General features: G+C 40.7%; 1 protein-coding gene across 1 annotated transcript; it reads right to left on the bottom strand.

Moving 5' to 3' along the window:
- Nucleotides 1-12239: 12239 nt before the first annotated feature.
- On the bottom strand, nt 12240-16645 carry LOC133470425 (transcription factor Sox-17-alpha-A-like). Its single transcript, XM_061758812.1, has 2 exons — nt 16199-16645; nt 12240-13239 (listed from the first exon to the last, which is right to left on the bottom strand). The coding sequence occupies exons 1-2, from the start codon at nt 16533-16535 to the stop codon at nt 12464-12466; spliced, it is 1113 nt and encodes a 370-aa protein (XP_061614796.1). The 5' UTR covers nt 16536-16645; the 3' UTR covers nt 12240-12463.
- Between the last annotated feature and the right edge of the window lie 229 nt (nt 16646-16874).

Raw genomic sequence — 16874 nt, 5'->3', positions numbered from 1 at the left:
TACACAGGGGACACATTAAAAAAAAATACAAATCAAAACTAATGACCTGGTCCATCTGTCCATGTTAAAAATTCCCCCCAACTAGCAGCTTCAACGCAGGAAAACACACATAAAAGATAAGGCAACGACTCCCAGGTGCTACTGGAAAAGAATGCTGAGCTCGTGGCCCCGTTCCCAAAACAACAGCTCCCGCAAAAATGCCAAAAGTTCCAAGACGGGAAGTTGCGGGGGGGGGGGGGACAATAGAGGAAGCCCCCCCAGAGTAAACAGGTAGGCCCGACCGAGCCTGCATGCCCCTCATTCCACAAGTGCAAAGATAAGACAGCGGGCAACAGATATATCCTGACAAACATACCCTCCCACTACCACCCATCGCTAACAAATTGGACTCATTCTCTTGCTTAATGTCGGAAAATTCTTTGCTTTATAGTCTGTGATTTTCTGGAATCCTGCTGACAAACAAGTACAGCGCTTATAAAAAAGTCTCCACACCCCTGTTCAAATGCCATGTTTTTGTGATGTACAGAAAAGAAAAAACAAATGAGGCCAAGATAAATCATCATCAATTTTTCTACCATTCATGCAACCTATAACCTGTAACACCCAACTGAAAACAAAAAGGAAATCGTTTCAAGAGAGGATTTCACAATAAACCACTGAAATAATGAGGTTGCACAAATGTGCACACCCTCTTATAAGTGGAGATGTGCCTGTGTTCAGAATGAACCAATCACATTGAAGCTCATGTTAAATGGGGATCAGCACGCGCCTGCCAGCAATTAAAGTGCCTCTGATTCAGCCCAAATAAAGTTCAGTGGTTCTAGTAGGCTTTTCTTGGCATTTGGTTCAAGGTCACAATAATGGCGAGAATACTATTTTAATGTCGGTGTCATTTTTTTACATCACAAAAACCTTGCATTTGTACAAGGGTGTGTAAACTTTTTGTATGCAATGTAAGTCTCAAAAAGAGCCTGGAAATGGGAGATCAGAATTAGTTTTTTTACATACAACATTCAAAAAAAAATGTATCAAAGATTGTATTAAAATACATTTTATCAAATGTTACTCCTTTGTCACGGTGAAATTTCTTGATCCTGTATGTCGGAAACAGGGCGACAAATTTCCCTGGTGGAGGTAACCAGGCCGGTTAGCATGACAACCAAGTTATGAGCCAGCTGGTGACGTGAGCGCACTTATTTTTATGATTTTAAAAAAAAAAACATTTCCTGTGACGTGATCGCACGTGAACTGGTCGTGTCCTCCCGCGTGTCAATCCCCAACCCCGCTACCCCGCCTCGCCGCTATTTTTACGCCCACGCCGCGGCTAATTGGCGCCACGTGAGCTTCAAACCTCTACTGTTAATGGGGAAAAATGTGCTTGGGGCTAAATCGGTCGCGGCGGCGTGCAGCTGCTGCCGCATAGCTGTGCCCGCCGTCTTGTCACAGTGACCGTTAGCACTGGTGCTACCATTAACGCGGGTGCTACCGTAACGCGGAGGCTAGCATCTGTCGCGTTGTCGCCGCCGCCTTCTCACTCGCGTGTAAGCCGGAATTTTGATTATTAAATATTTGATTTAGGATGTCAGCTGTGGCAGAGCTTTTTTTTTTTTTTTTTTTTAAATCACTCGACACCCCTCCGCAGACAGCCCCTTTATTCATTTTGGCGACCTTTTCCTTCACACGCTTTAAACTTGTCCTCACCTCGTTTTATTTCCTCCCTTTGAGTGATTTCCACCCTCTTTTGAAATGTATGACACTGACAAAACAGATTCGCAAAGAGAGCGAGTGACACATACAGTTTCAATACAAATAAACAACTGACATCATATGTTTGCACAAGTGGGCACACCCTCATAAGTGGGGATGTAGCTGTTTTCAGAATTAACCAATCACATTCAAACCTATTTGTTTTATTTGCCACTATTTAAAGTGCCTGCGATTAACATCAAAATTCGGATGTTCTAGTAGGCTTTTCACGACTTTCTTTTTCCTTTCTAGTAGAAGCTTGAAGCTTTTGTGCTAAAACTGACTGCTGTTTGTAATTGTTCATAATTCCCTCCTTATCTTGGTCTCATATTTTTTTTAAATCACAAAAAAATCTGGCATTAGTTCATAACTTGCATTAATTATGTATTAAATACAAATGATATTACACAATGGTTCATCAACATTTAAATGTATTGTATTGACAATTTTGATTCAGAGACAGTTGCCGCAGAGATTAAGACTTCCTGTACCTTTTGTGGCTCATATATGAATAATATGTTAATTACATGTTAATTACACATTATTATTGCGCCACTGAGAATTACAGAGGGCTAACTCCACTTTTGTCACTTTGCAGGAGAATAAAGTTTTATGGCTGCAACAAAATCGGGGGGATTTCTATCTCTTTGATTTATACGGCAACGATGACTTCATCTGGATATTTCTTTTTGTGGGTTCCCTCAAACTCATTACCATTTGTATCATACGTTATTCCATACAAGTTGTGGATATTTCTGGAAGCATAAGGTCTGTTAAAACGAGCGCAGTTTCAATGTTCGCACATCATCAAAGCGTCCCACGGTGCAATAAATACAGCGACATGCGCAGAATGCGGCAGCCTCTCCGTCTGTTAGCTTTGCCGACGGCCGATAGCGACCGCCGGGCGAGGAGTGATTTATCCGTCTGTGTCGGCCTTCCTCTTGATTGCGGCGACACGGGGCGAGACAGGCGGCCTCAGTGCGGCATCCTCCAACGCGCTCTACCTACACGCGCGCGCACACAACGTAACACAATACCAGATCGCGTAGTGTTGGCGGGCACTCTGACATGCACTTATTGCCGAGGCCTTGACATTCCCTCAACCCCACAACAAAAGGTCTGACATGAGTGCTGACTTCCCCTTAGTCAGCAGCGTTATTACACACACACAACCGCCACCCCCATTAATCTTGTGGGGGCTTAGGGGGGGTGCGCCAATTTGCTAATTCGGGGATGTTGAAAGGCGGTGCATAACTTAAAACAGATGGGACCAACAAGTATTGAAAAATACAAGAAAATTAGTAGGTTTTTTTTTTTTTTTTTTTTTTTTTTTTTTTAAGGGTGTGTTTGGGGGAGAGTGCGCCAGATTGGGATCTTGAAGAGGGTACTGATGTTTAACGTATAGGACACACAGGAAGTGAAAATGCAACATTTTTGGGTGGAGGTGTACGATGTGTGTGGGAGAGAGGGGGTGCGCTGATTTGCTAATTTGGGGCTGTTGGGGATGTTGACAGGGCTGCGTAAAGTCAAACCGATGGGATCAACAGGTAGTGAAAATAGAAGAAATTTAGTTGTTGTTTTGATTTTATTTGTGGCAAGGGACCTGCAGGAAGTGAAAATGAGTTGTTTTGAGTTTTTTGTTTGGTGTGTTTGAGGTTGAGGTGCTGCGCCAAGTCGCAATATTGAAGGGCGTGCGTCACGTAAAAATAATGCGACCTTCAGTTAGTGAAAATTGAATTCATCTGGAGTTTGTTTTGACTTTTTGTGGCGTGTGTTTAAGATGGACATGAAGGTGGACATGTTGTCATACAAAGCCCATGTGTACCTGACGAGTGTTTTTAAAAAAGCACGACGTGCGTGACAACAACAGCATTTGCGGGATTAGTGGCATCCCATATGGGAAAATTCTATTTTTCCCTGGAAGTGTCATTTTAATAGTGATGCCTTTTTTTTTTTCCTTAAAAATAATATACTCACTAGTAGTCTTGTTTTCAATGTAAGTCATTTATATTTACAATATAATGCACTCTTTAAGGAGAGAACTCACAAAGCACATACAACTACATCGTGGGTAATTTTTATTTAAGGAAATTATTTGAAATGAATGTATACATTCCAACTATGTGTGTTTTCATATCTAATCATTGTGTCTCCTCCAAGTTGAAAATAGTGAAATTGTAGATTAATTTTTTTTTTTATTACAATATGCCATTTTAATTTAAAGTCAATATACTAATGGACAATGAATTGATTATTATTACAACTTTTGGCGCGATGACCATTTCAGTGTATGATTTGGCAGTAAATGTAAACGAAGGTAACGCTTCATCCTCTTGTCACGAAAACTCCACACTCAATGTAGCTCAGCTGACCCCTAGTGGCAGCAGCTGGCAGTACAACAACAACAACAACAACAAATGACGCGATCAAAAAACGAGCTCGTGCAAGGAGTGCAAAAAAGACAAAGGATGCATACACACTGAGGAGCTAACAAACAACAAATCTCAAATTTTTGGTTGTACATTACAACACATTGATTACATGTTGATTACACACTATTGGTCTATTAACTGTCTATTAAGAAATGTGCTATATGATTTGATTTTATTAAATACTATATAGTAAAAAAAAATGTATCGCAAAGACAATTGCTGTTATTATTTATTAAAATAATTTAATCCCAGAGGTGAGCAAGAAAGACGTTTATTACATATTTATTACATAAGTACATATTAATTACACTTGAGTAGTTGCAGCGTTAAAACTATTTATACAGTTTTTTTATGTTAGAAATTTCAACCTTGGCACATTTGCTGGAGTATACAGTATAAGACGTTTTATAGCTTTTTGTGACCTTTTTACTTCTTTTTTTTTTAAATAATCACTGCGAGTGGTTATAATATTAATAACCCTACAGAGCCATTTGACCAAGGTCACAATAGACAGTACTCACCACACTTTATTTAGACCATATTCTTATGTGCCTTTTTTTTTTTTTTTTTTTTTTTTTATAAAGTGGAAGTGCTACCGGCCATCAAAACAAAAACAAAAACGGGGGTGCGAATTTCACAGAGCAGCATTTCCTGTCGGACAAAGACGATGACAGGATGTTCCCAGACCATCTTTCATGGGTGTGGAGTGGAAGTGGAGACAGGTGCTACACGACATATAGAAAAAAAAAAGGGGGAAAAAAATACATAAAAACAATAGTACACAATTGTCATATTTGCGTGTACTGTACGTGGGACGTTTCCCCTCATATTCAGTTGGGTCTCAAAGGTTTGTTGGACACTCTGCACGCAATTTAAAATGTAGGTTTACTCTGCACAAAATGGCTGTTGATTCCTAAATGCTAAAGGCCACGTTTTAGTAATGCGTCTTACATCAAAGCGAAATGTTTACACTTTCATCACATTGTTTGATTTCAAATCCACCTCAGTGGTTTGCATAGAGGCAAAAAAAAAAAAAAAAAAAAAAAGTTGCAAGCACTCGGTATTTGTCCAAAAGGAAATCGATTGTACCTTCATTGTACCTTATTTACATGTTACTAGAATTAAATTATGTTAAAATGCATTTTTTCCCACATTAATTACGTTTGACACCATTGATGGTGTGTTACTTAAACATAATGCTAAATCCACATTAATGTTAATAGACACATTTGTTACACATTTATTACATGTGAAATACACAATTACATGTTAAATACAAGATAATTACAGGTTGATACAATCAATCCCACATTAATTGGATCTTAAATACACCGTAAGTATACAATAAAAAAATATATATATACTTGTTGAAGAAACATTTATTGCCCTTTAATTACACAGTTACGTGTTACATACACAATAATTACATGTTAAATACACACAAGGTGTCACATTGTTTGCTACACATTAATATGAATTCCTCATTATTTACACAATTTAAAATTAAAAGTTAAATACACATGAATTCTATACGAATGACATGTTAATTACACATTAATTACATGTTGAATACACATTTACGTGTTTAATACACATTTATTACATCTAAGTAGTCAATTATATATAAGAATATACATAAGGGATACAATATTCATGTACATTTACTGTTTAAATGCAAAATACTGGAAACTTCCACCATGAGACTTTTCATACATTTCTGAGACTTTTGACATTTTTTTTGAAACAATTCATACCACACTACTGTCTCACCATGAGGCCTCTGGCCCTAACTTTAAATTCTCCAAATACTTGTGGACCTAACATAATCGTTAATAACGACTTTTCCTGTCATTTTAATGAGTGAACTTTTGTCCCGAATGGCGAGCAGCGTTTGGTTGAGTAATCGTCGGCGGAACACGTCACACTGGCAGCGTCCTTGACTCCTGATTCACTCTCGACCGATTGTTTTCCTTTTTCCGCCTCGGACCCGACTGAGTCACGCCCATTGTTTAGTCACGACGGCTTCAAAAGAGAAGGTGGTCCGCCGGGGGTCCCGACGAGCAGCTGGGCGAAGGCAGAGCGCAAGGGCTGCAGAGGAAGCTGATGTAGTCGGCTTACTCGCTTACTTACTCACTGCCGATATGGACGGACGGCGATGCCAACTAAAAATTGTCCCGAATGTCACCAGGGGATTCAGGAGCTGATCAAAGGAGGCCTGTGCTGGCTCCAGGCGAGCCAGGAAAGCTCCCTGAGTCACAAAACACAGAACAAATGAAAAATGGTTCTGTCCATATGCTGCAATGAAAAAAAAAGAAAAAAGTGAACACATTTTTTTGCTACTTTTACAAAAATGCTGTTTGTTATTTTAAAAAAAACTCGTGGTTGCAGCCTCATGTTTAGAAATGCTGTGCATCCCCATGTTTGGTACAAGATGAACAAATGACGGAACATCTGCAATAACTTTTTAGGGTGTGTGCAGAGGAGAGGGGGTGAGCCAAGTCGGGATGCTGAAGTGGGTGCGTGGACTTAAAAAGTTTAGGAAAGGCTGTCTTATGCAGTTAGTGCAAACAGAGAAAATTGAAGGTTTTTTTTTTTTTTTTTTTGAGTGTGTGTGGGTGAAAAGGGGGTGCGCCAAGTATGGATGTTGAAGCGGGTGCTTAACTTTGAAAGTATAGGACCTACAAGGAGTGAAAATGGAAGAATATCACCATTTTTTGGAAAAACTTTTTTAAAAGGTGTGAGCGGGGGCGAAGGGGTGCGCCTAGTTGGAACGCTGAAGAGGGTGCGTGGCTTGAACCGTTTTGGGGAGAACTCACCTACAGGAAGGTAGAATGTAAGAAAATAAGTAATTGGCTTCAAATAAGAATTTGTTTTGACTTTTTAACCGGTGTGTTGAGAGAACAGGGGTGCGGCAAATTGGAATGCTGAAGAGGGTGCATACCTTATAAGGTATGGGACCAACATGAAAAATAAAAATGTGTAGAGAAAAACGTTTTAAAAAAGACATTAGGAGTTATTTTCACATATGGTTTTAGATTTTGAAGGGGGGTGCGTAACGTCAAAAGTATGGGACCGACAGGAAGTGAAAATGGAAGATTATAAGGATGTGTGACTTTTCTGAGGGTGTGTGCAGAGGGGAAGGGGTTGTGTAACTTAAAGTAGAGGGCCTACAGTAAAAAGTTCAAATATAAGAAAATGAGTTGTTTTGACTTATTTTTAGGGTGTCTACAGGGGACAGGGGGTGCGCCAAGTCGGAATGTTGAAGTGGGTGCGTAACTTGAAAAGTATGGGTCCTTCAACCAGTTGAAGACTTTTTAGACGCTGTGGTTGGGCAGATGAATGGTTGGTGCGCCAAGCTGGGGATGTTGGGAAGAGGGTGCGTTTACTGACGCACGTCGAAAGTCGCCAGAGGCTTTATTCCAAGAGTCAGCTGTGCGTTAAAAGTCCAGTAGCTGGAAACATGAAAAAATAAAAATAGCATCTGCTACCTGTTTGATTTAGAACCACACGCATGGTCAGGACGATATTTTTACCCCCGCGCGTCTGTGATGGAATCAGCAGGAAAATAAACGATGGAGTCAGTGTGTGTGTGTGTGTGTGTGTGTGTGTAACTAAATTTAGCGCGCATCACAAGTGGTACGCCGGTGTTCAGCCGACTCCATAAAAGCGATCATTGGTGCGGCATGTGTGCGGATTAGCAGGACCCTTTGGACGCACCCTCGACTGCAGCTGTCCCGCAGCCTGCTTGTGCAATTTACTATCAATGACTTAATCAGCTACGACCCACCCACCCACCCCGAACACCCCAACACACACACACACACACACACACGCACGTAAGCCTAACCAGACCAACTTTTAACTCACTGACCTTTACACTAAAACAACATTTTCCATGCGAGATTTTTTTCATGTTTGCATTGATGAATAAAGTTGAGTGTGCGCACCCCCTCTCCCCTGTACACACCCTAAGAAATAGTCAAACTCCTTATTCTATGCCATTTTTCATTCCTATTGGTAAAACCTACTCAAACTAAGTAGCACACCCCTACAACATCACAACTTGGCAAGTTTGTGCACCTCTTCTCCTCCATAAACACCTTGAAAAAAACTCCCCCTTAGAGTTCCTTCGCTCAAACCTTCAAGTCACGCACCCCTTTCTCCAACTGAAGTGTTGGTGCAACCCTTCTCCCTGAAACACCCCTAAAAACAAGTCCAAACTACTTTTTTCCTTTTTTCACTTCCAGCTATACCCTGTGTTATTTTTCGGTTGTTGTTGTTTTCACGCACCCCCTACAGAAACCTAACAGAGTTGATGCACCCACTCTCCCCCACAGGAACCCTAAAAATAGTCAGAACAACTCCCTATTTTCTTATTTCTTTTTAATTTTCATCCATTCTAACTTTCTGTAAGACACATACTTTACAAATCACGCACCCCATCCACATCCCAACAGAGTTGGCGCACCCCCTTTCCCCTGCACACACCCTTAAAAAGTTCAAACGTTTGAACTAAATTTACTCCATTTTCACTTCCTGTATGTCTCATAAGTTGTAAATTACTCACCTCCTTCAACATGCTGACTTGGCGCACCCCTTGTTCGCCACACGCATTCTAAAAATGTCCAAATAACTACTTATATTAATCCATTTTCACTCCCTGTATGTCCCATACTTCACAAGTCACACATCCCCTATGCATCTTAACAGAATTGGCGCACCCCCTCTCCTTCACACACACCCGAGGAAAAAAGTCAATTTTGGAGTCATTTATTGTGAAGGTTTTTGTGGTTATATGCAGGCAAGAAAACATTTTAATGCTGGAATTCTGCTGCTCAAAAGAGTTTTTCGCCTTAGTGCGGCGTTTTTTTTTTTAAATGAGCGATGAGCCCTGCAACTATATATTAAAAAAAAGAAAAAGGAAAAAATAAAAATAAAAAGCTGATGTTGCAGTTTTGAGCTGCATCAGTGGATTAATAAATAATAGTCTGGCTGCTGTTTGGGAAAGGCGGCAGCTACCTGAGATCAGATTAGTGCCAGTGGCGTCATTAAGAGACGCTGCACTAATGTGTGCTGTAATCTCTCGTCACGCACACACACATACACACACACACACACACACACACACTGTTTGCACCGCTCCCCTTTTGCATTTCGTATTTTCATGACCGCTCATACAAAGCTCCATAAAATAAATACACTGAAGAGGTTAATAAATATTTCAGTATTTTTAAAAAAAAATTGTTAAAAAATGTATTAGAAAAGTAGGCAAAATCAACCCAAAAAATAAATAGCATTTTAAAAATCATATTTTTTAAAATACTAGCCTTCCCAGGTACTAAAGCAATACAAATTTTAATAAAAAAATCACAAAAAACATGTGTCAGAGTGCACAATTATTTCAAAATAAATTTAAATTATACATCAGAATTCACATGTATGTCTGCACAAAAGAACAAAAATAAAAACTCAAGCGAATGCGCAAGCATGAAAGCAAAAAAATGATTTTTAAAAAATAAATGTAAGAAATAATCTTGTATATGTAAAGAAAATCTATTAGCATTCAGAAGTATTAAAGCAAAATATAATACTATTTTTGAAAACTTGTTACAAGTGCACAAGCATAAGAGCAAAATATAGACAATTTAAAATTGATGCAATGTAGAACTATGTTTTATTGAAAAGTTTACTGCAGTTCATAAGTATCAAAATAAAAAAATACATTTTTTAAATCTTTTAAGAGTGCAAAAGTATAAAAGCAAAATAACTATGTGCACAACTATGAAAACATTTTTCATAATCTGAATTAAAAACCATTGAATAAGAATAGAGTATTAAAAATGTAAACTTGAAATAAATAAAAACTAATCACACTTCCCAACTATGAAAGCAAAAAGCTTTTTTACATTTCTCTTTCTTTTCATATGTTGTCTATAATACAAACATAAAATTTCAAGTACATTTTGGGTGACATTTTCTTGGCTTTTGCTTGTCTTAATATTTTACCCAAAAATCATTTTCAATGATGAATTTATAATCTCCTTCCTGTGTGAGCACTTTGCCTAAATTAGCCCCCCAGCAATTAGCCACCAGATGATATCACGTCTCTGGTTCCGTACGCAGGTGACCCCCACCCACGTTGTCGTGGCCCGGGGCTGGCGGGGCGGGGGTTGGGGGGGGGGGGGCGGGATCAGGGCCTTGAGCCTCTTGTTACGCAGCCGATAGCTGGAACAACAGGCGGGCTAAACCCGCAGACCCAATTGAAATACATTCAGGGCGATTAGACGGGATTCTCCTGCGCGGCCCGAGGGCAAAACAGTAGGTCAGGAAGTAGAGATCGGTCAACAAGCGCACACACATACGTTTCCTCTGAAGAGCTAAAATGGGAGCAGCGGGTCAGGGCGACAGACCTCTCGGAGAAGACCCTCTTCCTTTCAAAAGAGGAGAAATATCTATTTATAAAATGAGACTTTGTCAGCTATAAATACACCAAATTATCTGCTAGCTGACATCCAAAACAAGAGTTGCTTCATAAATTGTGCTTTTTTTTTTTTTTTTTTTTTTTTTTTTTTTTTTAACGGACGATAAGGCTCTGTTTTAAATGATTGTTGCACAATAATTTCGGATTGCTCTTGTCGCAGTTTGGGGGGGGGGAAAAACAAAAAACGGTCATGCCGAACAAACCAATAAACCGAGGGCTATAATGTTGGCTAATGCATAGCAGCATATCAAAGCAAGTCTCAGATGTAATGTAAAATTTTACGTTTTCTCATCCAAGTTCTGGTATGAAATATAATCCACGAGACAATAGAAAAGATGCATCCTGAAATCTGCTCTTTTAAAGATGTGACGGGCATTAGTATTTGTATTATGGTTGTTGCAGTCAATAAAAACAAAGCAGAAATGGCGAACAAACAAGTGAGCTGACGGCTATAATGCTAAAAAAAAAAAATAATAATAATAAATGCAGTTATTTTAAATGTAACTGTTGGAAAAAGGTATTCATATTTTGGTTGTTGAAGTTTGCGGCTACGTCGATAAAAGCAAAGAAGTCGTGCCGAACAAAGCAACAAATTGAGGGCTACGACGTCATCGTAACATCATAACATAGCACGTCCCAGATATAATGAAAAAATGTCGAGTTTTTCTATAGAACTCTTGTATGGCTCTGTTTTTGTTCTGGTATCGTGAAATCTTGCGATTCTCAATCTTATACTATTGAATTAACACTTTCAACGCCACAAGTTATTTGTTTAAACGCCCTGCAGAAGCAGCGTGGATGTTGATGACCGACAGCGTGAGTCACCACATCATGTTCAGACAGGATGTCCGCCGCGTAAACTGCCCTCTCGTGCTGCGAAAACAAGGCGCCGTGTGTAACACGCACACACGCAGATTACCTCTAGAACCATCCGGGCCGGGAAGCCGGGTCACGAATCCCCCTCCCCCTTTGTGGGAAGAGCCGGCCCGGGCTTCCAGGTGAGAGGCTGACTGCGCTGGATGCCGGGAAGGGGAAAAAACGGAGACAACATCCTGAAAATGACCTGGAGGAAGCGTTCATGTAAAACATTTATCACATTTTTTCATTCTGTTAGCGACACACCGCTAGCAAACCTTGCTGACGCTTACCTTAATCTTGTCCTTTAGCAGTTTTCTCCGTGAGTGATTTTTCAAACAACACCTCACTAACATTTATCGAGCTTTTTCTTTCACGTGCGGAAACTCGTCATTTTTCTGTAATCCCACTAACCAGACCCACAAACGTCTCTTAAAAATGTCATAATGTCATGTCTCGTCATAAGCGGTTTTCAAACCACACCTCACTAACGTTTATCATGTTTTCTCCTTCGCCACTGCACCACTCCTCTACAAATTGTTGCTTAAATCTCTTTCCTAATTTTTCAGGAACCTTGCTAGCCCGACAGCCAAACGGCTATAAAAACGGTTCTTCTTCAGCTGTTTTTGCCTTTAGCACATTTAGCCTTTAGCATTTTTCTCCTTTGGCGCTTTTCGCCTTTAGTGGCGTAAATAATTGTTTTTAAAAATTCAGATGAGCATTGATTTGTTTACAAAATTTATTAGTCAAAAGTGCAAAAGTATTAAAAAAAAAAAACACCTTGGTATATATACAGACTTTAAAATAGTGACTGTACAAAATGACTTCATATCCCTGCAAGAGAGAGAAACTAGAATAAAAAACAGTGTTTGTTTAAAAAATAAGTCTTTCAGTAGTCTGCCCTTTGAGTTCAGTAGATACAGAAACTATTAAGTACGGCGCGGAGGTTTTACGAGTTGTTGTAGCTGCAGTAGTACACAGCGGTGCTGGCGTCCGACAACACCGACGATATGAGGCCATCGTGTCCCTGCGCGCCGCCCTCGTGCGGGGCCCCGTACGCCAACGAGTTCGACGCCGAGGAGCTCAGGTACTGCTCGAACTCGTTGCGGTCCACCTCGGACAGCAGCTCCGCGTTGTCGGCGACTGCGTGCGGGTGGCAGTCGGGCGGCGGAGACAGCTGACCCGCCCCCGGGTGCCGCTTCGGGTGACCGTAGTACACGGCCAAAGGGTTGGGGTGCCCCATGTAGGAGCCTTGGTGGTGGGTGGCGTGGTGGTGGAGGGGCTCCTGTTGCTGGTATTCGGGGCCCTGCGGGTGGTAGGCGTACATCATGTGGGAGTCCTCCTGGGTGGGGAAGAACATGGAGTCGGCGTCCACCGCATCCAGGGGCGAGGTGTCGGGCGTGGGGAGGCTGTAGCTCTCGTACGAGGGGCCCCCGAGGGGGTCCGATCGGTAGTGACCGAGGGGCTGCTGCTGCTGCTGAGGGATCTGAGGGAAGCCGGTGTGCTCGTGGTAGCCCAGCCCCCCGTCCCCGGGGGCCCGGTGCTCGGCGGACCCCCCGTGCAGCAGGAAGCCGGAGTCCAGCCGCTTAATCCGCTTCACCTGCTTGCGCCTGCGGGGCCGGTACTTGTAGTTGGGGTGGTCCTGCATGTGCTGAACCCGCAAACGCTCCGCCTCCTCCACGAACGGCTGCTTGTCCACCAGTGGGAGGGACTTCCACGACTTGCCTGCGGGACCACCAGAGCCACAACGTCACCAGGGTAAGCACTTATTCACACTGTACAATCATCATAAGAAATGTTATACATACAGCGCAAGCAAGTACAGGCAAGCAACAAAAAAAGGAAAAAAAATTTACCACTACACGATCATAAGCACTGATTTCCATTTACAATATTTGTTCCGTGAAATTGTTTACATTTTTTCCCAACAGTCTGTTCTCCTCATTTCATAGTGTTACTCTTGGCAGCACCATGTCCATCACGTGGACGTGGACGTTAGATCTTTTTGTCCAGGCAGATTTCAGCGTCTCTGTGTTGCCGTGTAAATCTTAGCTGCCCAGCGTGTTCAGAATAAGTAGCGCTGTCCGAAGGAACTATGCTGAAGTGAGTTGAGGAGTTTCATTTCCACAAAAGTAGTGCTTTGCAGCCGTCTTATGGAATTTTGGTCCCAAGGAACGTTGTTGAAGTGAATTGAGGAGCTTTGTTTTGACAAAAGGTAGTGCTTTGCCATCATCTTTTGGCATTCGGGTGCCAAGGACCTATGTTGTAGTTGGTTGAGGAGCTTCCTTTCGACAAAAGTAGTCACCAACGTTTGGCATTTTTGGTGCCAAGGAATGATCTCGAAGTGAGCTGAGGTGTTTCATCGGGACAAAAGTAGTGCTTGGCCACAGTCTTATGGCAATTATAGGCAATTCTAAACCTTTATGAGGTGTGAATTACTCGCAGATTTTCGGGACGGGTTAGTCCCTATTTCCAACGAACCGCGGTGGGAACATTGTAATTAGTTTAAGGATCATAGACGCGTTTACCATAAATCCGGAATTTCCTCAACGGGATTAATGAAGTATTTATCTATCTCGATGCCAACGCAACATGTTTTTCATGAATGAGTTAACATTTATTACAGTTTGTGCTATTGTAAATCTAAAAAATAAAGGTGTGCCGGTGCACCCGTCACAGATGAGCTCAAGAGTGGGATCGTCACTATGGTAACAGTTCACATTTTCTGCAATATTTCCTTGCACTGGAAAAAAACAAAACAAATGAAATGATACAAAACAATCAAAAAATACAGTGCATCTAATGTCCCCAAACCTTTGAGTTTGTATTCCTTTTTTAAAGTGAATTGTATTCCTGTTTTTGCCGTTATTATGCTTTTTCTTCTTCTTCTTCTTTTTTTAACCATCAAGTAACATCCCAATGATGTTTGTTTGTTTAATTGATTGGTGACCGCCGTGCACTGATGTTTGACTCAAATGAATGTCCTATTTTCCCTCGAGAAATGTTTTTCTCACATTTTACCCCAAGTGACAAAAGTACTCACACTCTGTACTCAAGTAGAAGTACGAGTACTTGTCAAAAACGTAAAAGTACTGATTCAACTCCGACTCTGAAATGCATTCACGTACAAAAGTAAAAGTGAAGTTTCCATCGTGTATTAACTTGTTGCATGTTATTTCAGCGCTAGCTCAATTGTTATGCTATCACAACTTTGCGAACGTTATCAACTGACGAACAAAAAAACAAAAAAACATTCTTTTTGCGTCTTTCTTTTTTTGCGTCGCTATCCACGAAAGTTGCAAAATGTAACGAGTCTATTTTGACAATAGAAATTCCAGATATTTGTTTTCAAATGTAGGGAGTAAAGTAAAAATAAATACTCAAGTAGAGAAACCTGACAAATCTACCTTGGTACACTTGGTACTTTGTTACCAAACTTTTTACTTCTCCCTACCTGAGCTTTGGGCCAATTGAAAGCTCTGATATGATTGTGACATATCATCACATAAATCTGACAACCCTGCATCAATTGTTTTTTTTGTTTCCCTTCAGAACAAACGGCATATATTTTTTGGAGCTTATAGTCCTATTTTTGGGAGAATAAATTCTACAAGAATAAAGTTGTATTTTTGAAATTTTAAAAACCATTGAAATTTTAAAACATTAATATCACATTTTTCAATCCCAAACACCCCAGTGAGTTGTCTCATAAACTATTTGAACATCACAAATATTGAAATATATATGAAATATGGGATATGAACACACTCTATAAACTTGAACCTGACGTCCATTGCTAATATAGTTTTCTTTTAAGTCTCGAAAAGTACAATATTTCTATTATAAAGCTTATTAACATCATATTATTCACTATCGAACACCTGTGAGCTCCTTCATAACATTAATGTCACATTTATATAGAAATACATGACACAAATACTCTTGTCAGTCCACTCACTGATATTCCATGACTAACAAATATGATATTAATATCATTTCCTATCATGTTTGACTTGAAAAGTCTACTTGTATGTTGCGCTGAATGGAGTAAATATAAAATGATGATGTTATCGATTGATGTCTGACAACTAAAAATGTGATATTCATATAATTTCCTTTGACGTTTTTGTCAGTATTTCTATTTGAAAACAATCTCACATAACACCTGTAAGTGGTTTGATAAAAGGTATTACTATGAAATGTATTGTACTCTGTGGTTTTACAGTCGGATAAAAGTGGTACAAAATCAAATATTTCTATAACCCCACTCACTTATATGAAAGAAAAATGAGAATAAAATACCCCTCACTGGAAATAGACAATTTATTTCTCACTTTACACGACAATAAATATGGTTTGATACATTTCATGACCGCTAACTTAGCATTAAGTGTAATAAATGTCATATTAATACATTTTATATGAGCACTGACTTACGTTTAAATAGAATAAATATCTTATTAATACATGTTATATGAGCATTGACTTATGTTTCAGTGGAATAAACATGATATTTCTATTCAACGTTACAATTACAGTAGAATGTGATTATTTACCGGTGCTTGGATGTAATAAACGTGTGAAACCAAACCCAATGGAACCAACGCGGCAAAATAAGAAAAACCCTCATCTACTAAAGTCATAAAAACCTAAAACGGGATGAAATTACGTATGGGTGACTTACCCAACATTTTGCTGAGTTCGGCGTTGTGCAGGTCCGGGTTCTGCTGCGCCAGCCGCTTGCGCTCGTCTTTCGCCCACACCATGAAGGCGTTCATGGGTCGCCGGATCCTCGGCTCGCTCTTGCCGCGACTCTGGTGGTTCCCTCCGGCCGCACCTCCAGCGACCGCCGCCGCAGCCGCGCCGAGCCCGGCGGACGCCTCGCCCTTCGCCTTGGGCTCCCCGAGTGGGCTGAGGGGGTCGGCCCACTGGCAGTGTCCCATCCCAGGCATCATGACTGACATCGCGCACCTTGCCTGGTTCTGATCGTCGCTGGCGTAGCCCGCATCGGGACTGCTCATCTCCCGAAAATTGTTTAAATTCAAACAAGTAAAATAGTAAAATCGCTGCAAATCTTGATTCAACTTTAAAGTGATTGAGTCCCACCCATTGGGTCGCTGCCGGGAAGCGCACTGACTCCGCGTGCGTGACAGTTGGAGTTTCTTATAAGCGCGCACAGCCAATCAGCGCGCAGGGGGGCGTGGTTTAAACCCACCAAGGTGTTGAAGAGTTGCCTCTTGTTGCCCTTATTTAGAAGGTTACGCTTAAATGCTGCAAATTGATTAGAAAATGTACACTTTACAGTTACAAAATTCTGTGTGATACAAGTTTAAATATATCCCAAAAATATGTGTCATTAT

The sequence above is a fragment of the Phyllopteryx taeniolatus genome, chromosome 20, assembly GCF_024500385.1.
Source record: "Phyllopteryx taeniolatus isolate TA_2022b chromosome 20, UOR_Ptae_1.2, whole genome shotgun sequence".
Classification (NCBI taxonomy): domain Eukaryota; kingdom Metazoa; phylum Chordata; class Actinopteri; order Syngnathiformes; family Syngnathidae; genus Phyllopteryx; species Phyllopteryx taeniolatus.
The sequence above is the reverse complement of the archived record's forward strand: the minus strand, read 5'-3'. Positions and strand labels throughout refer to the sequence as shown.